The sequence below is a fragment of the Numida meleagris genome, unplaced genomic scaffold, assembly GCF_002078875.1.
Source record: "Numida meleagris isolate 19003 breed g44 Domestic line unplaced genomic scaffold, NumMel1.0 unplaced_Scaffold300, whole genome shotgun sequence".
Lineage (NCBI taxonomy): Eukaryota > Metazoa > Chordata > Aves > Galliformes > Numididae > Numida > Numida meleagris.
The window spans coordinates 83,596-109,314 of record NW_018364543.1 but is presented as its reverse complement, the minus strand read 5'-3'; the positions used below and the strand labels follow the sequence as shown (position 1 = coordinate 109,314).

At 49.8% G+C, this 25,719-nt stretch overlaps 1 protein-coding gene across 1 annotated transcript; it reads right to left on the bottom strand.

The window, feature by feature from the left end:
- Nucleotides 1–13,148: 13,148 nt before the first annotated feature.
- Nucleotides 13,149–25,374, bottom strand: LOC110391124 (zinc finger protein 479-like). The gene is made up of 5 exons (XM_021382860.1): nt 24,896–25,374; nt 19,372–19,454; nt 19,063–19,189; nt 18,332–18,442; nt 13,149–18,234 (listed from the first exon to the last, which is right to left on the bottom strand). Exons 2-5 carry the CDS (start codon nt 19,393–19,395, stop codon nt 17,306–17,308), a joined length of 1,191 nt encoding a protein of 396 aa, XP_021238535.1. The 5' UTR covers nt 19,396–19,454; nt 24,896–25,374; the 3' UTR covers nt 13,149–17,305.
- Between the last annotated feature and the right edge of the window lie 345 nt (nt 25,375–25,719).

Genomic DNA, 25,719 nt, shown 5'->3' with positions numbered 1-25,719 from the left:
TTGAAGAAGGCACTGGGAGAGCATCTGGGAAATAGAGCGAGGAACCCCCAGGACTTCATCACAGGTCAAAAGCAGCATGAAGACCCGAGGAGCAAGGAAGTGTGCCAGAAGAGAAGGCAGAAGCCATGTGATGAGTGTGGGAAAAGCTGTGAAAGGTGTTCTGTCTGCTTTAAACACCAGTGCATCCATTCAAAGGAGAGACAATGCAAGTGCCCTCATTTTGCAAAGCACTTCAAAGGGAGATCCACCATTACGTACCAGCAGAGCATCCACACAGGAGAGAGACCATACAGGTTCCCTGAGCGTGGGAAGAGCTTCATAAAGAATTCTGACCTCGTTTGCCACCAGCGCATGCACACAGGAGAGAGACCATTTATATGCCCTGGATGTGAGAAGAGCTTCAAATGCGGTTCTGAGCTCACATACCACCAGCAAATCCACAACGGCGGAGCTTGTACCACTGTACAAGGTGCCTGAGTGTGGAAAGAGCTTCAAAAGCCATTCTAACCTCAGCTCCCACAAGCACATCCACAGAGGAGACCAACCACAGCAGTGACCTGAGTTTGTGAGAACCCTCAAAAGCAGTTGCTGCCCCATGACCTACCCACACAACAACACAGGAGTCAGAGCCTGCAGTGTGGGAAGAGCTTCAGCTGAGCCCCAGCCTGCTCACCACCTGTGGCTTTCTGCAGTGATGAACCTTATGTGTCCCCTGAGCCAAGGAGGAGCTCTGGAGGTAAATTAAATCCTGTTCCCCTTCCTCCCTGGCATGGGGATAACATACGTTGCTCTCTTTCAGCTGGACACAGTGTGTTGTGTGGATGTGCAAAGGAGAGTCCAGAGCAGGACGTGGCACAGCCACTGGAATCCCTCTGCCCAGTGCTATATTTCTGCCATGCCTGTGCACATGGAGATGCCTGGGGAAGTCATCTCGCTTTCAGAGAAACCCATTTGCAGGTGAGGACTCAAAGGAAAGCTCAGCAGGACAGGGAAGTCACTGGGGAGGAAGAAAATGTGCCTGCAGGGAGTATGGGAAGAGCTTCAGCAGGAGTTCAACCCATAGTGGACCCCAGAGAACAGACACAGGGGAGAGTCCCTCTGAGTGCCTTGAGTGCAGGAAGAGGTATGTCCAGAGCTGGGAGCTCACCACACTCCAGTGGATCCACGTGTGGAATCCTACAAATGTGCACTTGTGGGAGATGTGCTCCAAATGACCTGAGTGCAGGAAGAGCTTCAAGCACAGCTCCAACCTGATCGAGTTCCTGAGGATCCACTCAGGGCAGAGACCTTAGAAATGCCTGCACTGTGGGCAGAGCTTCATCCAGAGCCCAAACTTCCTTGCTAACCAAAGAAACTCTCTCAGCGTGCCCAGTTTTCTCTTCTGCTCTTCCTGCAAGCAGCTTTTTGAACCCATTTCCTGAGGAAAAGCAGCAGTGCAGGCATGTTCTGTGTGTCTGCGTGCATGTGTTCCTCTCAGTCATCCGCTGATGAATCAGATACAAGGGTCAGGAGAACCAGAATGCCACTCTTGGAGGTTTACTGAAAATCACCTGCAGGTGGAAGGGAAGGGGGAGAATAAAGTAGCTGAGTTGTCCCAGAGCTTTTGTTTTCCTTGTGGTCTCACAGTATTTCCTTAAAACAAAAGATAATGGGTGAATGGAGGACAGGCAGAGGTGAAGGGAGGGTTTGTTGGTGGTGCTGCTTCTGGGGGAAGGCATGTGTGACACTCAACCCCCTCACCCTTCCTAAGCATGCTACACACTGGCTGTACTTGTCTTCTTGAATGGTTTGATCAGGAGCTCAGAGCAGCTGTGAGACACCAAGGGTAGGCTGGTGTATGGGAACAGCTGAGTCAAGGCCTGAGCCACTGATTGAGCAGCTGCAGGAAAGACCCAGTCAGCCCTGGGAGCACAGGTGAAGGCAATTCACTGTGTGACCTGAAGGGCTGGAGCCTGGCTCCTGCTAGACCTCATGGAAGGTCTGACTGCCCCTGGGGAAGGATCTCTTTCTGGAGATCCCTCCTTGGGGGTGCTTTTCCTTGTGTATCTAGAATGTACTGATGCGGGTGAGTGATCTACTTCCCTTCCTTTGTAGCACCTTTCTGTTTTGCTGGTCCTTCCACCTCTTTTGTAATGCCTTTTTCCATCATGATGGTCTTTCCAATTGCTACTTTTGTTGAGCCAGGGAGACCAAAATATTAAAATGGCTCTCCTTTTAAACATCTTTAAGTGGGTCAAGGGGGAGAACATTGTTCCTCTAGATAAAACTCTGCCGGGGCACATCCCAGGGTTTCTGGGTTCACCCTTTAATGTATTGGCAGCCATAGTTGAAAAATGGGAACCCTTGCAGGATAGTGGAAATATCTCTCAGTCCCCATCCTGCATGGCAGACTACTTCTATGGATTAGATAAAGGTATCCTAATTACAAAGGAACGCCGGCTGGCTGCATCCACTGTGGCATGGCCACTATTAATGGCANTGGTTTGATCAGGAGCTCAGAGCAGCTGTGAGACACCAAGGGTAGGCTGGTGTATGGGAACAGCTGAGTCAAGGCCTGAGCCACTGATTGAGCAGCTGCAGGAAAGACCCAGTCAGCCCTGGGAGCACAGGTGAAGGCAATTCACTGTGTGACCTGAAGGGCTGGAGCCTGGCTCCTGCTAGACCTCATGGAAGGTCTGACTGCCCCTGGGGAAGGATCTCTTTCTGGAGATCCCTCCTTGGGGGTGCTTTTCCTTGTGTATCTAGAATGTACTGATGCGGGTGAGTGATCTACTTCCCTTCCTTTGTAGCACCTTTCTGTTTTGCTGGTCCTTCCACCTCTTTTGTAATGCCTTTTTCCATCATGATGGTCTTTCCAATTGCTACTTTTGTTGAGCCAGGGAGACCAAAATATTAAAATGGCTCTCCTTTTAAACATCTTTAAGTGGGTCAAGGGGGAGAACATTGTTCCTCTAGATAAAACTCTGCCGGGGCACATCCCAGGGTTTCTGGGTTCACCCTTTAATGTATTGGCAGCCATAGTTGAAAAATGGGAACCCTTGCAGGATAGTGGAAATATCTCTCAGTCCCCATCCTGCATGGCAGACTACTTCTATGGATTAGATAAAGGTATCCTAATTACAAAGGAACGCCGGCTGGCTGCATCCACTGTGGCATGGCCACTATTAATGGCACTGAATCACACAAGTCTTTTGAATAATGCTTTAGAAAATCTGAACCGACTCCGGCGTGATCGTATTGAGGAACTCGAGCAAGAGCTTGGCCTCTTGACAGGGAAAAAATCAAGTTTAACTTTCCCTTTAAAACAAATATGGAATATTGCATTGGGAAATACTCAGGCTTCTGAACCTGTAGACCTGGGTGATCCAACAGAAAAAATGTCAAGATTGGATCTCAAAGCCCCACTTGAGGTGGATCCCTTCGAGATCCGACCTGTAGTGACACAAGAAACAAAGAAAATGCAGGATAGGCCAGGAGGCGTGCCCCCGAACAGTGGCCCCCTGCCCAAACCCATCCCCATATAACAGCTCGCCCCTACACGGCGTCTGAATTGATGGATTTGGTGCAAGGATTTCGGCAGAAACCAAGGGAAAGTGTACCGGCTTCGTTACTTCGATGATGGGACATGGAGGCAGAGAGTGTTGCGGTCAGTGGACCAGAAGTTGCCAAGCTCGCATCTGTTATGTTGCGCCCTGCCCTTAGGCAAAGGCTGTCTGCCACTGTGCAACATCATGAGGAGAATCATTCCCTAATGGATTGTTTGATGGTGGCATGCTGTATCACTTGGCCTAATAAGACCTCCATGGGGGACCTCCAAACATAAATTTGTGTGCTAGGAATGAAGGAGGAGATTTACGAGGAAGGCTTTTAAAGTCCAGATTTAGTAAAATTCTTGCCCGGAATGAGGGACCTAATTTTTCAACAGGCACCCTCCCACCATTATGGCACTTACTATCTATATTGAACCCCCCTGGTGGCCTCACAGGCCATGATTCAGCAGGCCACCCAGTCGGTGGCTGCTCTGGGGGAGACGGAGCGCTCAAGGGCAAGATGTAATATTAGCAGAGTGGAAGGGGCTGAGGTATATCCAGTTCTTAAAACTAGAAAAACTGCCCCACACACACCCCGATCGGGTCCCAAATGGATTTCCATCCTAATCACGTTTTGCTTCAATTACAGAAACAAGTAAGGGACAACGAAGAATTTCAAAATCCCACCAAAAGAGCAGGGGTACCAGAAAATACCAACAGTATAATGGCTATGTTGAATGAAGCGTAGCTTGCAGGTCAAAGGAGACACTTCTCACGACGTTCTCTGCTCTAGTGAGAGCCCATCTACAGTAGTGCATTCAGCTCAGGGATCCCCAGCAGAAGAAGGACATGGAACTGTTTGAGTGAGTCCAGAGGAGACCATGAGAATGCTCAGAGGGCTGGAGCACCTCTCCTATGGAGAAAGACTGAGAGCTGGTGTTTGGGTGTTGTTTGGGGTGGAAAAGAGAAGGCTCTGGGGAGGCTTCAAGGCAGCCTCTCAGTGCCTAAAGGGAACCGGTATGAAGGATGGTGATGGACTCTTGGTCATAGAATGACAGAATGGCCTGGGTAGAAAAGGACCTCAAAGATGATCTGGTTTCAACCCCCCAGCTGTGGGCAGGGTCGCCAACCACAAGACCAGGCTGCCCAGAGCCACATCCAGCCTTGCCTTGAATGTCTCCAGGGACAGGGCATCCACCACCTCCTTGGGCAACCTGTTCCAGTGCGTCACCAGCCTCTGAGTGAAAAACGTCCTCTTAAAATCTAACCTAAACCTCCCCTGTCTTAATTTAAAACCGTTCCCCCTTGTCCTACACTATCAACTCATGTAAAAAGTTCCCTCTCAGTCACCAACAGGTGCAACTGGCTGTTAAACAAGCCCAGGCACTTGGTGTATTTGATCCTGTCCTCCCAGCCAAATTGGACGTTCATTTCACTCAGGATGGCTTTGGCTGGGGCCTGTGGCAACGCCAGAGTTCTGTTCAGACCCCGATCAAGTTCAGGTCTCAGGTCTGGCACAGAGCAGAAGAAAGGTACTGTGTGATTGAAAAAACAGTTATTGGCTTCCTACTCTGCATTACAGGCGGTAGAGCCAATAACCCAAACATCTGAGGTCACAGTTAAGACCACCTTGCCAATTGAGGGGTGGGTGAAAGATCTGACCCACCTTCCGAAGGCAGGGGTGGCCCAAGCACAGACAGTGGCATGATGGGTCGCCTATCTCAGCCAAGGGATTAGTCTGTCTTTATCACCACTGAAAGAAGAACTTGAAAAGATCTTAGGCCCGGTGATGTATCATAGCGATGCACCGAAAGAAACAGCGGTTACTCCACCGGAGAAGAGTCCCGTTCAGGAGGGGAAATGTCCCATGGAACTCATTTTACTGGCACAATGATACAATGCTGGGCAGAAGAAAACAACGCTGAGTGGTGATTCCACCTGCCATACAATCTGATGGGGGCAGGCCTCATTGAATGTTGTAACGGGATTCTTAAGGCTGCCCTGAAGGCAGACTCTCAGTCCCTGCAGGGATGGACAAAGACTCTGTGAAACCCTGTGGGAACTCAATGAAAGGCCTGGAGACGGCCGACCCAGTGCCCAGAAGATGCTACCAGACAACGTGGACGTCCCCTTACAGGATCCATATTTCGGCCACCGGTAATTGGGTAAGACTGCAAATTGGCAATGAAAATAACCTTCTGCTCCCTGCCCCTGAGAACCTAGAACCTGGTACCATAGAATAGAATGGCCTTGGAAGGTGCAAGTAGGACCAAGGTGGTGTGGCCTACTTGCACCTTGGGGGAGATTATTGGAGGTGAGAGGTTCAGTAGTCCCTCCAGTGATTGGTACATGGCCTACTGACATCATGGTCAACACTCCGGTCTTCATTGCTAAGGGGACCCTCATCGTGTCCCTATGGCAGATCAGGACCCCCCCTTTGATGCCTGATATAGTTATGCAGCCACAGATATCTGGCCAAAGGGTGTGGTACAGATGGCCAGGACGTGCCCCAGTGCAAGCCCAAGTGTTGACTCAGGACAGGAATACGACCTGTATCTTGCCGTGGAAGGCAGACCTCCCCCGCTTGGTACCATTGAAACATCTGTTCTACTCTCCATGAGTCTTTTTGAGTCTCTAGGATCACCAGAAGGAGCAAAATGTCATCGGAGCGTTCCAGTGTCACTGTGAGATCAAGCACGACACCCGGTGATGGCCTATGTGGGATTGGTGGAACATGAGATGGACCTGCACCAAACAACTGCATGCCTCCAGTAACACCATCGAGCACTGGCCCATGAGAGGACATGAACCTCAACCACGAACTGATCATCAGTTGTCTTACATTGTGTCAACCTACATTGTGATGGGCAGTTGTATAAGTGTTGCGGTGTGTTGGATCCCTGTATCAGGGTAGGCTCAGCCATCAGCTGACTCAGTCATTGGTTCATGCCGTTAAGGGATGGAGTGTATGGCAACTGCTGAGTCATGGCCTGAACCACTGATTGAGAACCTGGGGGGAAAGACCCAGTCAGCCCTGGGAGCACAGGTGAAGGCAAATCAGGTGGAAGCCTGGCTCCACCCCTCCTAGGCCTCACTGAAGGGCTGACTGCCACTGGGAAAGGATCTCTTTCTGGAGACCCGTCCTTGGTGGAGTTTTTTCCTGTGTACCCAGAATCTTCTGATACTTCCCTTCCCTTGTAGCACATTGCTTTAGTGCTGGTTCTTCCACCTCTTTTATAATGCCTTTTCCATCATGTTGGTTCTTCTGATCGCTACAGACACTTGCTCTCATTTTATTTGATTTGTTAGATTCAATTCCAATTATATTGTATTATTCTGTATTATATTATTTTGCATTCCGATATGTTAATTAGTAAATTAGTTTATTTCTCCTCAGATTGTTGCTGCTGTTTTGTTTTTAGGCCCATCTCTCTACCAGCATCTCTCATGCTGGTCCTTCTGTCATTCCACCTCTTTTGTAATGCCTTTTTCCATTGTGTTGATCTTTCTGGTTGCTATACCATTTCAGAGAGGAAGCTTGCATCTGAGGATCTTCCATATTTTTATTGTCCTTTCCACTGCATCCTCTGTTCCACTGGGCGTTGGGGTCATGTTTCCCCTAGCTGTCTTCCTTCTGCTGAAAGCGTATTTAGAGAATGTCTTCTGATTTCTGTCCCCATCTCTGGCTGGTTCCAGCCCTGGCTGAGCTTTGGCTTTCCTGGTTCCCTCCCTGCACCCAAGGTCCAGGCCTCCGTGTGCCTGCTGGGCAGCCTGTTCCCCCTTCCCTTCTGCCTGAAGGGAGGATTCTGGGATGAGGATGTTTCCCATCTACCTGGACTGGGGCAAAGTATTTGACACTGTCCCTAACGACACCCTTGTCTCAAAATTGGAGAGATGTGGGTTTGGTGGTGGATCACTCAGTGGATAAGGAATTGGCTGGATGGTCACATTCAGATTGCTCTGGTCAATGGCTCCATGGGCAGGTGGAGTCTGATGGTGTGCCTCAGGGGCCTGTTCTGGGCCATGCACTATTTAACACCTTTGGTGACAGGGTTGGGTCTGTGAAAACCTCATGAAGTGAAATAAGATCAAGTGCAAGGTCATATACTTAGGTTGGGGCGATCCTTAGTACAAATACAGGCTGGGTGGAGAATAGATTGGGAGCAGCCCTGAAGAGGAGGACTTGAAGTTGTTGGTTGATGAAAAACTCGACATGAACCAGCAGCGTGTTCTTGCAGCCCAGAAGAATCAACAGTATAATGGCTACGCTGAATGAAGCGTAGCTTGCAGGTCAAAGGAGACGCTTCTCACGACATTCTCTGCTCTAGTGAGAGCCCATCTACAGTAGTGCATTCAGCTCAGGGATCCCCAGCAGAAGAAGGACATGGAACTGTTTGAGTGAGTCCAGAGGAGACCATGAGAATGCTCAGAGGGCTGGAGCACCTCTCCTATGGAGAAAGACTGAGAGCTGGTGTTTGGGTGTTGTTTGGGGTGGAAAAGAGAAGGCTCTGGGGAGGCTTCAAGGCAGCCTCTCGGTGCCTAAAGGGAACCGGTATGAAGGATGGTGATGGACTCTTGGTCATAGAATGACAGAATGGCCTGGGTAGAAAAGGACCTCAAAGATGATCTGGTTTCAACCCCCCAGCTGTGGGCAGGGTCGCCAACCACAAGACCAGGCTGCCCAGAGCCACATCCAGCCTTGCCTTGAATGTCTCCAGGGACAGGGCATCCACCACCTCCTTGGGCAACCTGTTCCAGTGCGTCACCAGCCTCTGAGTGAAAAACGTCCTCTTAAAATCTAACCTAAACCTCCCCTGTCTTAGTTTAAAACTGTTCCCCCTTGTCCTATTACAATCAACTCATGTAAACAGTTGTTCCCTCTCCCTTTTATAAGCTCCTGTCAAGTATTGGAAGGCCACAACGAGGCCTCCCTGGAGCCTTCTCTTCTCCAGGCTGAACAAGTCTAGTTCCCTCAATCTTTCTTCATAGGAGAGTTGCTCCAGACCTCTGATCATCTTGGGGGCCCTTCTCTGGACCCATTCCAAGAGCTCTGCATCTTTCTTGTGCTGGGGGCCGCAGACCTGGACGCAGTACTCCAGATGGGGCCTCACAAGAGCCGAATGGAGGGGGACAATCCCCTCCCTCTCCCTGCTGGCCACCCCATTTTTAATGCAGCCCAGAACATGGTTGGTCTTCCGGGCTGCCAGCGCACACTGCTGGTTCATGTCCAGCTTCTCATCCACCAGGACACCCAAGTCCTTCTCCACAGGGCTGCTCTCAAGGAGTTCTTCCCCCAGTCTGTATCAATACCTGGGATTGCCTTGGCTCAAGTGCAGCATCTTGCACTTGGCCTTGTTGAACCTCATTAAGTTCACATGGGCCCACTTCTCCAGCCTGTCCAGGTCCCTCTGGATGGCTTCCCTTCCCTCCAATGTATTGACTGCACTACTCGGCTTGGTGTCATCTACATACTTGCTGAGGGTGCACTCAATGCCATCGTCTGTGTCACTGATAAAGATGTTGAAGATCCCTGGTCCCAAGACTGACCCCTGAGGGACACTGCTTGTTTCCGGCCTCCACCCAGACATAGAAAATTGATCACAACCCTTTTGCTGCAACCAGCCAACCAGTTCTTAATCCATATAAGTCTTAATTTAAAACCATTCCCTCTTGTCCTATCACTATCAACTCATGTAAACAGTTGATCCCTCTCCCTTTTATAAGCTCCTGTCAAGTACTGGAAGGCCATAATTAGGTTTCCCTGGAGCCTTCCCTTCTCCAAACTAACTAAGCCCAGTTCCCTCAATCTTTCTTCATAGGAGAGGTGCTCCAGGCCTCTGATCATCTTGGGGGCCCTCCTCTGGACACGTTCCAAGAGGTTGGCATCTTTCTTGTGCTGGGGGCCCCAGGCCTGGATGCAGTACTCCTGGTGGGGCTTCACAAGAGCTGAGTGGAGGGGGACAAGAGCCGGGTGGAGAGGATCTGCCCCATGATCTTCCCAGGCACAGAGGTGAGGCTCACTTGCCTGTAGTTCCTCAGGTCATCCTTGCTCCCTTTCTTAAATAAGGAAGTACTGTTTCCCTTTTTGCAGTCGGATCCCTGGGATGCATATCATCTGTCCCCATGGACTTATATGCATTCAGTTTCATGAGGAGGTCTTGGACTTGTTCCACTGTTACAGTGGGACGGAATCCGCTCCTCTCACCCTCCTCTAGAGATGCAGGGTCCTGGCAGACATGGGGAGCCTGACCACCAGTGAAGACCAATGCAAAGCTCATATTGAGTACCTCAGCTTTGTCCATGTCTGAGGAAGTCCATTCTCTTTATCAGGGAGCGTAGTGACAGGAGAAGGGATGACAGGTTTAACCTGGAAGTGCATAGACTTAGGTGACATATTCAGAAGAAATTCTTTCCTGTGATAGTGGTGAGGCTCTGGAAAATGCTACCCAGAGAAGCTGTGGTTGCCCCAACACTCAGAGTGATCATGGCCGGGCTGTATGTGTCTTTGAGACACCTAGAATTGTGGAAGGGATCCCTGCCCATGTCAGGAGGGTGGAAACTAGCTGATCTTTAAGGTCTCTTCCAAACCAAACGACTCTATGATTCTAGAATTACTTAGTGATGGGAAATAAGAGGAAAGAGAAAAACTGGGACAAAGTGTAGCTTGGAAGGTGGAGAGTGGTCATGGGAGAAGGGAAATGTCACTCCAAGTGTAGTGCTGTGGTGACAGAGGTTACCTAGCAGAAATCTGTCATCAGCCCATGCCATTGTGTCTCAAAGAACAAGTGATAGTGGAAATGCATCAGTTAAAGTAAGGCAATGCCAGCGTGAGTTTGTGTTGGGAAGGCGAGGGAGGTGTCCACAGCAGGAAAGGTGAAAAGGGGCTGTAGTGATCAGAAGGACTAACGCAATGGAAATAGCATTACAAAAGGTGGAAGGAAAATACAGCGCTCACCCGGAATGGAAGATTTTAGGCTCGCAGGAAAAGGCTCCCACCAAGGAAGGATCTCCAGGAAGAGATACTTCCGTAGGGGCAGTCAGCCCTTAAATGAGGCCTAAGAGGGGTGGAGCCTGGCTCCACCCCCTTCTGGTTGCACAGATGAATTGCCTTCACCTGTGCACCCAGGGCTGACTGGGTCTTTCCTCCAGGTGCTCAATCAGTGGTTCAGGCCATGACTCAGCAGTTCCCATACAGGGGCAGATGTAAGGCAGCATAGGACCTCCTCTGGTGGAGATGAACAACAGCACTGACAATGCAGGAAAGTCTCAAGAGAACAAGGTCTTTGTCCCCTGGGCTGTGGTGGTTGTGTCTGTTACTGAGGCTCAGGAGGATTTATGTTGTTGTCATAACACTGGGGTCTCCCTGCCTCCTTGCAGCCCTGTAGGGAGGACAGCAGGTATCATACCGTTCTCCTTCAGAGGACCTAACTATTCCACATTTCAGTGGCAGTGGAAGAGCCCTGGGCCATATGTGAGGGAAAGGAGCTCCCATCCCAGGAGCTGAAGCTACGGCTTGGCCTTTCTGTTTCATCAAACAAACCAAGGGCTTTACTCAGCATCAAAACAACCTGCACAGGGCCTTTGCCTTCCTGTAATCATGGCCTCCAATTATCTGCCCAAACAAGTGCATGGGAAGGTTGGTCCACAGGGGACAGACAATGCTCCAGGACACTTCAGATTTCCTGTTGGCTTTACCTTCGTTGTGTGGTTACCTCAGTCTCCTCTTCAGTATCTGAAGTTCATGGACTCAGCACCAAATACACCACGGGGCCCATTACAGTGAAGAAAGATCTAGTGAGCCATTTTCCTCATGTTTTCAAGACTTGTTCAGATAATTCGGGAGGTTTCAAGGTTGTAGTCAAAGAGGAAGATTTCAAGCAGCATGTGGCCCCAAAGGAGTTTTTAAGGGTATTTTTAATTACTTTTCTGTTCACCAAAGAAATGATAGAAGCTTTCTGCATTTTATATTTTCCCAAGCTGTCTCCTAAGTAGGTGCAGACAAATCACAGCGTGGACAGCCTTAGTCCTCACATTCCCTTCCACTTCATTTGCCCCGTGAGCCACCTGGGACTTGCAACATTTTTCCTCACTGCAAACTTCTCCACTGAAGTCTGCAAATAGGTGTTCCAGTTCCTTCATAAAAACATGAACAAATCACCCTCTGAGAACTGGCTGCACATAGGCACAGAGGAATTTCTTCCTATTTTGGGGGGGAAAAAAGGAAAAAAAATATGAAGGAAAATAGTAGAATTTATGAAAACAAAAAACAAAGCAGTACTGAGATGGGAGCCTCTGTGTATGTGTAAAGTGCATCAGGATGCCCTCAGCCTATTCTGTTCTTCTGAGGGGCTCGCAAAGGTGTTCATAATGGAGAGGTCACGGGTGAAGGCTCACTCTTCCCTTGGTTTCAGCTTTAGTACCGTCCTCTAGGTGGAACCATATGGGAGACCGTTGTCTAGGGATGACTACTAAGGTATAGACTAGCACACAGGCAAGGGAGATTGTCTCAAGGATGTGCTGGGGACTGGGACAGAAGGACAGTAGCAAGCTGACATGGCTGATGGGTCATGATTCCGTCACTGGAAGTCCTGACCCGGGTTCCCAGGCTTTCTTTGTGTGCTGTCCTTCAGAATGGACGGTGACACAAAGAGATGGGCAGCGCAGAGCACCAGTCCTTCTTCAGACACTTCCAGGCCCTGTGGAGCACCTGGACATCAAGTATATCTAGTTCTGCATCATCAGCGTGCGTTAGTGTACCAAGATCATAGTCCCTGACTTGGATTTGATGAACTCCAGTATTTGATGTAAATTCCAGAGAAGTTCAGCTCCCCTCTGATCCATCCCCATCCCTTCTCTGATCTCTCCAGCTCTTCCTGGCCTGCTCCACATGCTCTGCACAGGGCCTTGAGCTGGTAATGTTAGTAGCAGATGGAGCAGGCTGTGTGCCCATGAGGTGATCCCACACGACCTGTGCTGCACAATGTGGGAAGCAGAGCCAGCTGGGTTGGGATCGCTGCTGCTAATACTGCTCACTGTGTTTGATGGCAGTGGCAGGTGCTCAGAAAGACTAGGGGACATTCCCAGGAACACCAGAGGTTTCCATCCTGTTTTCTGGATGCAGCTGGAAGTCCTTCCTAGAGGGTCACATGAATCCCTCTCCACCTTCCCTTCCTTTTGCATGCTGGCCTCCCACTGAATCCCAAAGGAACTGCAGAGTCCTTGTTTGTCTATGGATGTCTTACTTTGTCACTGTCCTTACCTGTGACACCACTTTGGGCAGTCTTTCACTTTTTGGGGCTCCAGTCACTGCCCACCCTGGCTACACGATGCCCATGGAGAACCCTGTGCTCTCTGAAAGCTCAACATCCTTCTCCTGGACACTTTCCTTTGCCCCGTCACATATGGAACAGCAATAGGGATGAACCTTAGTGACCTTTCAGCATTGTAACCAGGCACCAACAGGTAACTTGTAAATCCTACCCTCAGTCTCTCATAGCTCACAGAACAGCAATGACCATTTTCTCTCCCAAGTCTATGGAGCAACAGCCATTTAGTGATGCAAATGATCAGCCCCATTCTTGGCCCCAGCTGAGGAAGAAGAGACAAAACATCAAGCAGTGCACTGTAGAAATTCTATTTAATTAAGCAAATACTAAGAGATGTGACGTAGTGTTTGATACACAGCCCCAAGTGTCAACAGAGCAGTTTCATTCCTCAGTAAAAGCAGAAAGAATGAAAATATTTCTCTAACATAATAAATGCTAATGAAAATAAAGTTAAGAACAGTAGTAATGAAATTAGAGGTGGAATGGAACTTCCATAGTTTAAGTAGGAAGAAATCATCTGTCCAGAAAAACAGGATATTTATCACAATTAGGAAACATCTGTGAAAACCATTTCCCAAAGCACGTTTGAGCTCCTGGTTCCTCATGCTGTAGATGAAGGGGATTCAACACTGGAGGCACCACTGAGTACAGAAATGACACCACCAGATCCAGGGATGAGGAGGAGATGGAGGGCGGGTTCAAGTAAGCAAAAAAAGCAGCGGTGACAAGCAAGAAGAGCACGGCCAGGTGAGGGAGGCACGTGGAAAAGTCTTTGTGCTGTCCCTGCTCAGAGGGCATCCTCAGCACAGCCTTGAAGATCTGCACGTATGTGAAAAGAACGACATATCTAACGACGTATCTCTGCCCCAGATGGTGGGGCATGGATAGTCCATTCCTGAGTGGCCCACTGTGCAATCTAGAGAGTGAGCTGCCAGTGCACAGCCCAACTATCTGTGCAGATATTCAGGATACCATCACCAGGTTCCTTGGTTATAACCATCCACTGAGCTCTCAGCTCTGCCCATTGGCTACTCTGACCATCCCTTTTTTCAAACCAGATTGTTTTAGTAGAGGATGGTATGCTACTGCTCATCACTTGCTTGAGTTGCCCTTGCTGGACTCGTCTGTACACCAGGCATATTCAGGAATGGGATATTTCCCCTCCTGAATGGGACTCTTCTCCGGTGGAGTAACTGCTGTTTCTTTCGGTGCATTGCTGTGATACGTCACTGGGCCTAACATCTTTTCAAGTTCTTCTTTCAGTGGTGATGAAGACAAACTACTCCTCTGGCTGAGACAGGCGACCCGTTGTGCCACTGTCTGTGCTTGGGCCACCCCTGTCTTCGGAAGGTGGGTCAGATCTTTCACCCACCCCTCAATTGGCAAGGTGGTCTTAACTGTGACCTCAGATGTTATCATCTATCGGCATTCCTGGTCAACTGGAGAGGTCCCAGAAGACTGGAAACCTGCCAGCGTGACTCCCATCTACAAGAAGGGTCATAAGGAGGATCTGGGGAACTACAGGCTTGTCAGCCTGACCTCGGTGCCGGGGAAGGTTATGGAGCAGATTGTCCTGAGGGAGATCACGCGGCATTTGCAGGACAACCAGGGGATCAGGCCTTTAAGCCTTGCCCTACAGTGCTCCGTCTCCTCCAGAGCAGCCACCAACTGGGCAGCCCGCTGAATCATAGCCTCTGAGGCCACCAGGGGGTTCAATATAGATACTAAGATACTAAGTGCCATAATGGAGGGAGGGTGCCTGTTGAAAAATCAGGTCCCTCATTCCAGCCGAGAGTTTAACTAAATCAGGACTTTCAAAGGCTTCCTCTTTCATTCCTAGCTCGCAAATGTATGTTTGGAGGTCCTCCTTGGAGGACCATAAACCTGCATGCACCGGGATATCGGCCTTATTAGGCCAGGTGACATGGCATGCCGCCATCAAACAATCCATTAGGGAATGATTCTCCTCATGATGTTGCACAGCGGCAGACAGTCATTGCCTAAGGGCAGGGTGCAACATAACAGATGCGAGCTTGGCAACTTCTGGTCCATTGACCACAACACTCTCTGTCCCCATGTCCCATCATCGAAGTAACGAAGCCGGTACACTTTCCCTTGGTTTCTGCCGAAATCCTTGCACCAAATCCATCAATTCAGATGCCGTATAGGGGTGAGCTGTTACATGGGGATGGGTTTGGGCAGGGGGCCATTGTTCAGGGGGAACCCTCCTGGCCTATCCTGCATTTTCTTTGTTTCTTGTGTCACTACAGGTCGGATCTCGAAGGGATCCACCTCAAGTGTGGCTTTAAGATCCAATCTTGACATTTTTTCTGTTGAATTACCCAGGTCCACCAGTTCAGAAGCCTGAGTATTTTCCAATGCAATAATCTGTATTTGTTTTAAAGGCAGAGATAAACTTGATTTCAACCCTGTCAAGAGACCAAGCTCTTGCTCGAGTTCCTCAATGTGATCACACACTAATTGGTTCTCATCTTCTAAAGCATTATTCAAAAGTCCTGCATGATTCACTGCCATTAATAGTGGCCATGCCACAGTGGATGCAGCCAGCCGGCGTTCCTTTGTAATTAGGATACCTTTATCTAATCCATAGAAGTAGTCTGCCATGCAGGATGGGGACTGAGAGATATTTCCACTATCCTGCAAGGGACCCCATTTTTCAACTATGGCTGCCAATACATATAAGAGTGAACCCAGAAACCCTGGGATCTGCCCTGGCAGGGTTTTTATCTAGAGGGATGACATTCTCCCCCCGACCCACTTAAAGATGTTCAAAAGGAAAGCCATTTTAGTATTTTGGTCTGCCTGGCTCACCAGATGAAGCTACCAGGAAGATCAACACGAAGGAAAAGATGTTACAAAAGATGTAGAAAGACCAGCAAAATAGAAAGGAGCAACAAAGGAAGGAAAGTAGATCACGCACCTGTACCAGAAGATTTGGGGTTCACAGGGAAAAGCACCACCAATGAGGGATCTCCAGAAAGAGAACCTTCCCCAGGGGCAGTCAGACCTCCCATGAGACCTAGGAGGGGTGGAGCCAGGCTTCCACTTGATTTGCCTTCACCTGTGCTCCCAGGGCTGACTGGGTCTTTCCTCCAGCTGCTCAATCAGTGGCTCAGGCCTTGACTCACCTGCTCCCATACAACAGGCTGCCCTTGATGTCTCACAGCTGATCTGAGCTCCTGATCAAACCATTCAAGAAGACAAGTACAGCCAGTGTGTGGCATGCTTAGGAAGGATGATGGGATTCGGTTTCAGGCATGCCTTCCCCCAGAAGCAAGCAGTGGCCTGGAGTCAGCACCAACAACAACAAACCCTCCCTCCACCTTTCCCTGTCCTCCATTCACCCATTATCTTTTGTTTTAGGAAATAGGGTGAGAACACAATGAAAACAAAAGCTCTCAGCTACTTTATTCTCCCCTTTCCCTTCCACCTGCAGGTGATTTTCAGTAAACCTCCAAGAGTGGCATTCTGGTTCTCCTGACCCTTGTATCTGACTCATCAGCAGACTCAGAAATGACTGAGAGGAACACATGCACGCAGACACACAGAACATGCCTGCACTGCTGCTTTTCCTCAGGAAATGGGTTCAAAAAGCTGCTTGCAGGAAGAGCAGAAGAGAAAACTGGGCACGCTGAGAGAGTTTCTTTGGTTAGCAAGGAAGTTTGGGCTCTGGATGAAGCTCTGCCCACAGTGCAGGCATTTCTAAGGTCTCTGCCCTGAGTGGATCCTCAGGAACTCGATCAGGTTGGAGCTGTGCTTGAAGCTCTTCCTGCACTCAGGTCATTTGGAGCACATCTTCCATGAGGGCCATCTCCTGCGAGTGAGGAGCCCTGCATTCTGCACAAAGCCCTTCTGACACTCAAGGCACTTCTGAGACGCTCATAGGGGCTCTCCCCTGTGTCTGTTCACTGGGGTCCACTATGGGTTGAACTCCTGCTGAAGCTCTTCCACGCTCCCTGCAGACATGTTTTCTTCCTCCCCGGTGACTTCTCTGTCCAGTGGAGGTTTCCTTTGGGTCCTCACCTGCAAATGGGTTTCTCTGAAAGCGAGATGACTTCCCCAGGCATCTCCATGTGCACAGGCATGGCAGAAATATGCCACTGGGCAGAGGGTTTCCAGGGGCTGTGCCACGTCCTGCTCTGGACTCTCCTTTGCACATCCACACAACACAACGCCTCCCGCAGAAAGAGAGCAATGCATGTTATCCCCATGCCAGCGAGGGAGGGGAACAGGATTTTAATTTACCTCCAGAGCTGCTCCTCTGTTCAGGGGAGGACACATAAGGTTCATCACTGCAGAAGGCCACAGGTGGTGAGCAGGCTGGGGCTCAGCTGCAGCTCTTCCCACACTGCAGGCTCTGCGTCCTGGGTGGTTGTGTGGGTAGGTCACGAGGTAGGAACTGCTTCTGCAAGTTCTCACAAACTCAGGTCACTGCTGTGGTTGGTCTCCTCTGTGGATGTGCTTGTGGGAGCTGAGGTTAGAACGGCTTTTGAAGCCCCTCCCACACTCTGGGCACTTGTAGGGTCTCTCTCCTGTGTGGATGTGCCGATGGACAGTGAGATCAGAACTGCTTCTAAATCCCTTCCTACACTCAGGGCACTTGTAGGGTCTCTCTCCTGTGTGGATGCGCTGATGACAGTTGAGGTGGGAACTGCTTTTGAAACTCTGCCCACACTCAGGGCATATAAATGGTCTCTCTCCTGTGTGGATGCGATGGTGGTAGGTGAAGCCAGAGCTGCATTTGAAGCCCTTCCCACAATCAGGGCACTTATAGGGTCTCTCTCCTGTGTGCATGCGCTGGTGGTAAGTGAGACTAGAACTGCTTGTGAAGCCCTCCCCACACTCAGGGCACTTACAGGGTCTCTCTCCTGTGTGAATGCGCTGGTGGCGAACAAGTTCAGAATTGTTTATGAAGCTCTTTCCACACTCACGGCACCTGTATGGTCTCTCTCCCGTGTGGATGCTCTGCTGGTACGTAATGGTGGATCTCCCTTTGAAGTGCTTTGCAAAATGAGGGCACTTGCACTGTCTCTCCTTTGAATGGATGCACTGGTGTTTAAAGCAGACAGAACACCTTTCACAGCTTTTCCCACACTCATCACATGGCTTCTGCCTTCTCTTCTGGCACACTTCCTTGCTCCTCGGGTCTTCATGCTGCTTTTGACCTGTGATGAAGTCCTGGGGGTTCCTCGCTCTATTTCCCAGATGCTCTCCCAGTGCCTTCTTCAAGTGCTCTCCTGGCTCCACCACCCCTTGGACATCCCTTCTGGTTTCTCCCACTGAGGCACAGTCGCTCTGCCTCCCGGCCACACCGCTTTCCTGCAGATCCTCCTTTATAGCTGTGATCCCATCTCCTGCTGCATGACAGAGGAAATCCAGGAATAGTACACACTACCCAAAATACTGCCCAGACAGACAGGGCTTCCGCCTGGCCCAACCTTTCCCCCACCTCACCTGGGCTGAGCTCTCCTGCCATCTCCATGGGGCTGCGCACATCTGGGATCCAGGAGTCTTCCCCTCCTTCAAGCAACGAGATCACCACGGGTTTGGGGACGGTAAGTGGAGCTTAATTGATAGAAAGAGTGGAGATGAGAGCATTTCCAAGATTCTGGAAGAGCTGCTTGTCCACCAACTGCACTATGTGTCCCTCCCCACTGTGAAACCGCTGCTGGATTCTGAGTGACACTGGCCAACACATACTGCCTTCCTTTGGAGCCCAGAGTGCCTTCTACATCTCTGAAAACTATGCACAGACACGTTCTTTAACATTCACTTCAGGTAATATTGTTCATTGTTTTCCAAACTGCTCCATGCCCAAGGCTTCCAAGAGGTTTAAGGGAACAGAATAGTAAAGGACATCTCATGCTAAAGCAGTTACCTGGGAGTCTTCTGGGTGCTGCAGCTGGTGGCAGCGTGCAGTGCAGCAGCACAAGGGCTGCTTGTAGGGAGCTGCTCCTCCCCTACAGGGTGATGCCTGCTTGCCAGCAGTGACTGCGGGGCTTTCATCACACTGCTGGGTGCACTAATCCCTTCTGAAACTCATGCTTCTTTGAGTTTCTTTTGTTATTGCTCTTTTGTTAGTCAAGAAGTAAAAGCACTGCACTTACTCTATGCCCTGCTTGTAGAGGCTCACTCTGCACAGCCAGAGGTGCCCTAATAAGAAGGAAAGGCAGCAGAGCCCTCACCCAGCGAGGCCACAGACTGGTACGTCTCCAGCATCACGTCCCGGTAGAGCGCTCGCTGTGCAGGGTCCAGCAGCGCCCACTCCTCCCTGCTGAAATACACGGCCACCTCCGCAAAGCTCACGGGCTCCTGCAAACAAAGAGCTCCTTGCTGGGAACAGCCAAGGCCCAGGGAAGTGGCTCAGAGAGGAGAGAAACTCCAGTGCCAGCCAATTCTCTCTCCCAGCACACAGATGCTGATTGGGGGCACCTCACTCTCCCCCTGCAGTCACATCCCTTGCCCACTCCCAGATACTTCCCCCAAGCCCCTACCTGAGATGGATGTGCTGAGGCCATTTGCTGCTCTCCTGCAGGCTGGGAGGATCACAGGTGAAAGGCAAAAGTTGAACTGGAGCCTGCTGGGACAAGAGAAATGGCAGGAGAGGTGTGAGGGAATGCAGCAACCCCTGTCCAACCCCCGCCCTCCCCAGCCCACATGCAGGGCACTGCCTGGGGGTAAAAGCCAGCTGGGACTCAGGCCAGCAGCATTGCTCTGACCATGCTTCCTCCACAGCAAAGCCAGTGTGCTGCTGGGCTCCAGCCCTCTGCCCTTCTTTCTTGCTCCCACCTCCCTCCTTCGGCCTGGCCTGCTCGTGACACCTTGCACAGGAAGACAATGAGCAACAGCACTGCTAACACTCTGCCTACAACAGATTAACCATCGCAAAGCTGTTTGGGACCGAGGCCTGGAAGAACTGAGAGCAGACAGCTGCTTCAACAGCTGAGAGGCAATAGAGCCTGCACCTGCAGAGAGACAAGGTCTGTCAATGAGTCACTCATCTTACCCCACAAACAGGGAGCGGCCAAGCACCCACCACGCTCTCCTGCACTGCCCAGTGCTGCACCACGCCAACTCCCCTCGAGTAAGGGTGCTTCTCCAGGTTACCCCTGCACAGAGGTCCCTTGGTGCTTGGCATCAAGACACCTTGCTGATATGGATCCTTGGTACCGACTGCTGCTTTGCTTTCAGCTTTGTTAAATTGGATAGGATTATATCTGAGCTTGATTGCGCACATGGGATTCCACCAGCATAAACCACTGACCAGCTCTGGGACTAGGAGCGGATTCAGCTGTGCTGAGCTCCTTACCTCCATGGTTTGAGGATCTTAGAAAGCATCTCGTTTGCAAGTCTCTCTGTGAATGATTTTATTAGCAAGGGCATTTTGTTAGTGAGGTTCTCAGATCTACCTACTGCTGATGCTACCCAAAGCAATAATGGCTCACATTCCACATGTAAGGAAGGGCAGAATTGCCCAAAACACCTTCAGTGGATGCTGCGCACCTCATACTGCCTTCACACAGCAGGGCTTGGAAAAGGTGCTAGTGGCTTTCTTGAAGTTATCAACAACAACAAAGCTGAGTTTAGAGCTTCATGCACTGGGAAGAGAGAATATCTGACAGCCTTGTGCTCAAAGCAGCCTGTGACGGTCAGATTACCGCCTGCTGGTGCTGTGCTTATCATATTCACTACACCTCACAGCCCACTTATTGAACTGTAGTGGTGCTAAACATAAAAATTAAGGCATTCCGGATTCATTCTTCTTTCTCATGTTCAGACTTTCCCACAGAGATCATTCTGTTCTGTTTTTCTTTTATAGCACTGCATGGGATGGCCAATGCAAATACTGTGCTCATGCTGCTCTCCCAGTACAGGCTGGAATAATGCCACTGCTCCTATTTGGTGTTCACAACACCTGAGCATAGGCAACAGCTGATGTAAAGTGGAGTGAGCTGTAGGGCGGACAGAGAGAGAGAGAGAGATGTATTCTTGCACTGAAGGGGAAGAACCTTCATCATTTTCTAGATGTGGTCTGAAAGAACACAGAATGAACTGGAGAAAAATAATGAAGACGACGAAGAAATAGAGCAACATTTGATTCATGAAGACATCGAGAGTGGGCCTAACAAAATGGAAGCAAATGGCAAACTGTTGATGTTAGTGCGTGCCTTGCATGCAAAAAAACAAAGCTCTTACTTGTGAGAGCAACACCACCAAAGCCCAAGGCATTTGTCCTGGCACTCAGCAAAATCTGTTATTCTGAACTGCATTCTGAAGAAGCCCCTGATACTGTGCCTGTGTCCATTTGAAAAGGATGCATTTCTACGAGAACCCGGTGTGGTTTTACATTTGCAGATAGCATTACTGCAGATAACTCATCCAAAATCCGGGAAGAAAACTCTAACTCCAGTGTGGTGTTAGAAAGTGGCATTCCTTCAATCCTCACGATGCGCACTGGGCGACTTGACAAGCAAGCCACCCTCTCACAGTTCAGGTTCTACATCTACACAGTTAAGACGTACGTAAGCAGTGCACTGGCACACATATTCATTCTTTTTCAAGGTCTCATAGATAAGTGCTCGTGTCCCTTTGGGCATGCTCAGTGGTATCTAGAGTGGTTGAGTTTTACTTCTTCTTTCACCTACTTCTTCCCCTTTTTTCACCATCAGCTTCATCACTGAAACCTTGAACCCACTGCCATCCACTTTTCCCCAGTTTGAAAGATTTCCATGGCTTACTAGGCAACAGTGAGCCACTTTCCCAAAACAGTGTATGTGGAACCCGAGGAAAATGGCCTTGCACGTTTTGAGGCAGAAGATACAAGTGCTCTATTATGTCCCCAGTGCAAAATTATTGAGGAAAAACAAGACTGTTCACCAGCTAAAGCTGAAATGGCAAGTTTCAAACTATCACTTACAGACTCCGTTTTGTCGCAATGCGCACGCCGAAGTCACCCACTGTACCAACATGGTTATTGCGTTGTGCTTAATTTATTGCAATTCTATTACAACATTTATAGAGCATCAGGTAGGCGTCGCGCGCTACAACACTGCTAATTGGACAGCGGATATCATCACATAGGCATTCTTGCAGTTAGATAGTGGTTAGCAGTCCCGTAAAGCACAACCTGGAGGCATAGATGTTCGACCTTGCAACACAGCAGCTGTTCCTCATCTCAGGCCTCCAAGGACACTCCAGGGATTGCTCGAGCATGTTCTAATAAATATGCCCACTGTCCATCAAATACTTCCCAAACCTTTTGCTAAATGAATATATGGGTTTTTAAACACGATGGCTAAGCTAACCAACCTATATCATAGAATCATAGAATCACAGAATGGCTTGGGATGAAAATGGACCTCAAAGATCGAGTTTCAACCCATCTGCTGAATGCAGGGTCGCCAACCACGAGAGCAGGCTGCCCAGAGCCATGTCCAGTCTGGCCTTGAATACCTTTAGGGACGGGGCACCCACAACCTCCTTGGGCAACCTGTTCCAGTGTGTCACCACCCTCTGAATGAAGAACTTCCTCCTGATATCTAACCTACATCTCCCCTGTCTCAGTTTAAAACCATTCCCCCTTGTCCTATTGCTATCCACCCTTGTGAACAATCGTTCCCCCTCCTATTTATATGCTCGCTTCAAGTATTGGAAGGCCACAATGAGGTCTCCCTGGAGCCTTCTCTTCTCCAAACTAAACAAGCCCAGTTCCCTCAACCTTTCTTCATAGGGGAGGTGCTCCAGCCCTCTGATCCTCATATCAAGCCCTCCTTTTCTTTTTGGGGATTATGATGTTTATATCCTAATTCTCATCACCCTTGACCTTTCATATTTCATTTTCCAACACTGGACCTTGCAACAAGCAAGGATACATATAGCTATTACACAAACCATCCCCACAAATAACTTCTTTAACCAATCCAATCTGGGAAGCCAGGAAGTCATTTTGGTTTCACCTTACATCATCCTGGCTTTCTAGATGCAGCATTTCAGATTGGTGCCGTATCCTACATATGTCTGCTCCTATGAACTCAACAACTAGCATTTACTACTGCGCAAACTCCTCCTTGTGCAGCTAACTACATATCTAAAGCCATCCTATTTTGCAACACCTGCAATACCACCCTGGCTAAGCTTTGGACTTCTTCTTTAAGGGCAATAATAGCATCTAATGTTTCATTTCCGAGGTGTTTCATAACTGCTGAGATATTTACTAGAGCCTTCTCCAGTTCTGCAACTCCCAAACAGGGAATTAACCACCCGACAAATGAGGGAAAACTACTAGGTCTTTCTATTGGTGGACTGAGCACTTCTTTCCTGACTTTGGGGGGTACTTGGCCCTGTATTATCCCAGTTAACCGATCTGTTACTCTCACCTTTGGCATTATCCCTACTGGTACCCCAAATCTAGAGATAATTTCTTTTAGCATAACCTTTACTACTTCCCTTGCTTCCCTGATGCGACAGGGATAAGCTTACGGCCATCCTGATCAAGTATCCACCAGTACCAATCGGTACCTGCAGCCGGCTTGTCGTGGGAGCTCACAAAAGTCTGCCTGCCTATAGGCTGCTGGGCTGTCTTGGCCTATGCCTTTCCCAAGCCTCTCTTGGTTGGTTTCTTTTTTTTCGTTTTTCTTTCAACTTTCCAAACTCTCATTATTACAAACTGCATCAGATCTTCCAGGCACTTCTCCTGCCTACGACAGACCCCACTTTAAAACTGTATTTTTCCCTCTAATTCCTCCTACCAATCTCGACCAATTAAGGGCTTCAGTGCCCCTGGTAAATTCAAAAACCAACAGTGTCTCCCAAATACTCCATTGCAGTCTCCTCTCCAGCCACGGAGGCTTCCAATGCTAACCCTGAGATATCGGGTTTCCGAGATCTCTGCAGATAAGGACAATCTCGCTTCCAGTGCATTCCTCCCCTCCCCGAGGTAGCACGCTGCTTTACAGCAGCAGCTTGCAGTGTCTCTCCCCCGGCTCTTTCTCCCTCTGAGCGCCCTGCGAGCCACGCGGGGGTGAAGGGGGGAGGGGAAGGCGGGGGGGAGCGGCGCGGCGGTTTCTTGTTCCAGTACTCCTCTATCTCGGCCCGGTGCAAACTGCAGCCGATCACAACAATCTGAACACACTTTAATCTAACTACACGTCATGCTGGACAGTTGTCCCTCCGCAAATTGCTCGCTAACTGAGGCTGCCGGCTCCCTCAAGGCACGGCTGGACACCGAATTCCTCCAGGGAGAGCCATAACCGAGATCCCCAGCGAGATGGGAGCTTCACTTGTTGTTCTTTTTCCCACAGACCCCAGGTTTCCACCGCTGATTTTAATCGTCGCTCCAATCCACCACTTATTACAGCTCTCAACAAGTTTCCTCTGCAGTTTCCACAACCGGCCCTGGAATGCCTGCACTGCGCGAACTGCCCGCACACCGCGCAGCGCACACACACTGCTGCAGCTACAAAGGGAAAAGGCAAAGCTGAACGCAATCCGCAGATTCGCCACGTACGCACACCGCCGAGAGAGCCAACAAAAAGCTGGGCGCCGTCACCGTCATCCTCACATTCCCGTGTTCACATACAACATCACAATGCCGGCAACCAGAACGCAACACCAATGGATTACCAATAAACCAAGCGCTTCGGTTTCTCCTGGGGGCCTTGAATCCCTCAAGCACCCCCTCACGGCGTTACTTTCTCAAAGACGTCGAAGCCGGCGGGTCTTGAATCTCTCCTCGTCAGCGGTTTAGGGGCCGGTTCGGCCCGGTTCCGTGACTAATGGGGCGGGGGGACCCACGGACCCACGCCCCGGGACGAGGGAAAGGGGAAAAGGGGAAAGGGCAGGGAGATGGGAGGTGGGCCGAACAACAGAACAGCGGCAACGATCTGAGGAGGAAAACTAACTCACTAAACAAAAGATACCGGAATGCAAGATAACACAAGATAATACAAGACAATTGGAACTGAAGCTAAGAAATCAAATACAATGAGAGAGAGAGTGTCCAAAAACCGAAGGCCTTACTCTGATGCTGAAGGAGAGACGCTGAGGGATCACACGCGCTGCCGAGACGACCGGACAGGGAAAGAAAAGGGGCAGCTCCTGCTCTGCAAACAGTTTGATCTTTCCCTCTGAATGAAACGCAAGTCCCCCGGGGTATGTAGTTGTTCTTCTCTTCCGAGCCTGCACCCGGGACGGGAGCGTTAACTCTTTAACTCCCAGTGCCCTACGTGACGGTACGACGTGGAATACCGATGACAAAAATCATAAAAGCATGACACTCGTGCACCCCTTTTAGCAGGGACTCGAATCCCGTTTCTCTTGGGGGGCTGTTCTCAAGCACCCCCTCACCGTGTTCCCTCTGGCAAACATGGAACCCGCCATGCACTCGGGACGTCTCCCTGCTCGCGTGTAGGGTACCTACTCGGGGATCCCCTTACCCTCACTCTCTGTATGTGACACAGACTTCTGCCACGCTCTCCCGGAGGCAAGAAAAAGGAATGCCGTACCGTGTGGCAGGGAACTTGCTGCTAGTTGTCAATGGTTTACGGGCGTTCAGCCCGGTTCCGTGACGAAGGGGATGGGGGACCCACGGGCACACCCCCTGGGAAAAGGGAAGAGGGAAAAAAGGGTAAGGAGATGGCCCTGAGAGCAAAGAACAGCGGCAACAATCTGAGGAGAAAGAAACTAATTTACTAAATAAGATATCGGAATGCAAAACAACACACTATGATACAATATAATTACAATTTAAGCTAATAAATACAATACAATGAGAGAGAATGTCCCAAAATCAAGGCAGGCCTTACTCTAATACCGATGATAAGGCGGCTGGAGAGCGAGGTGCT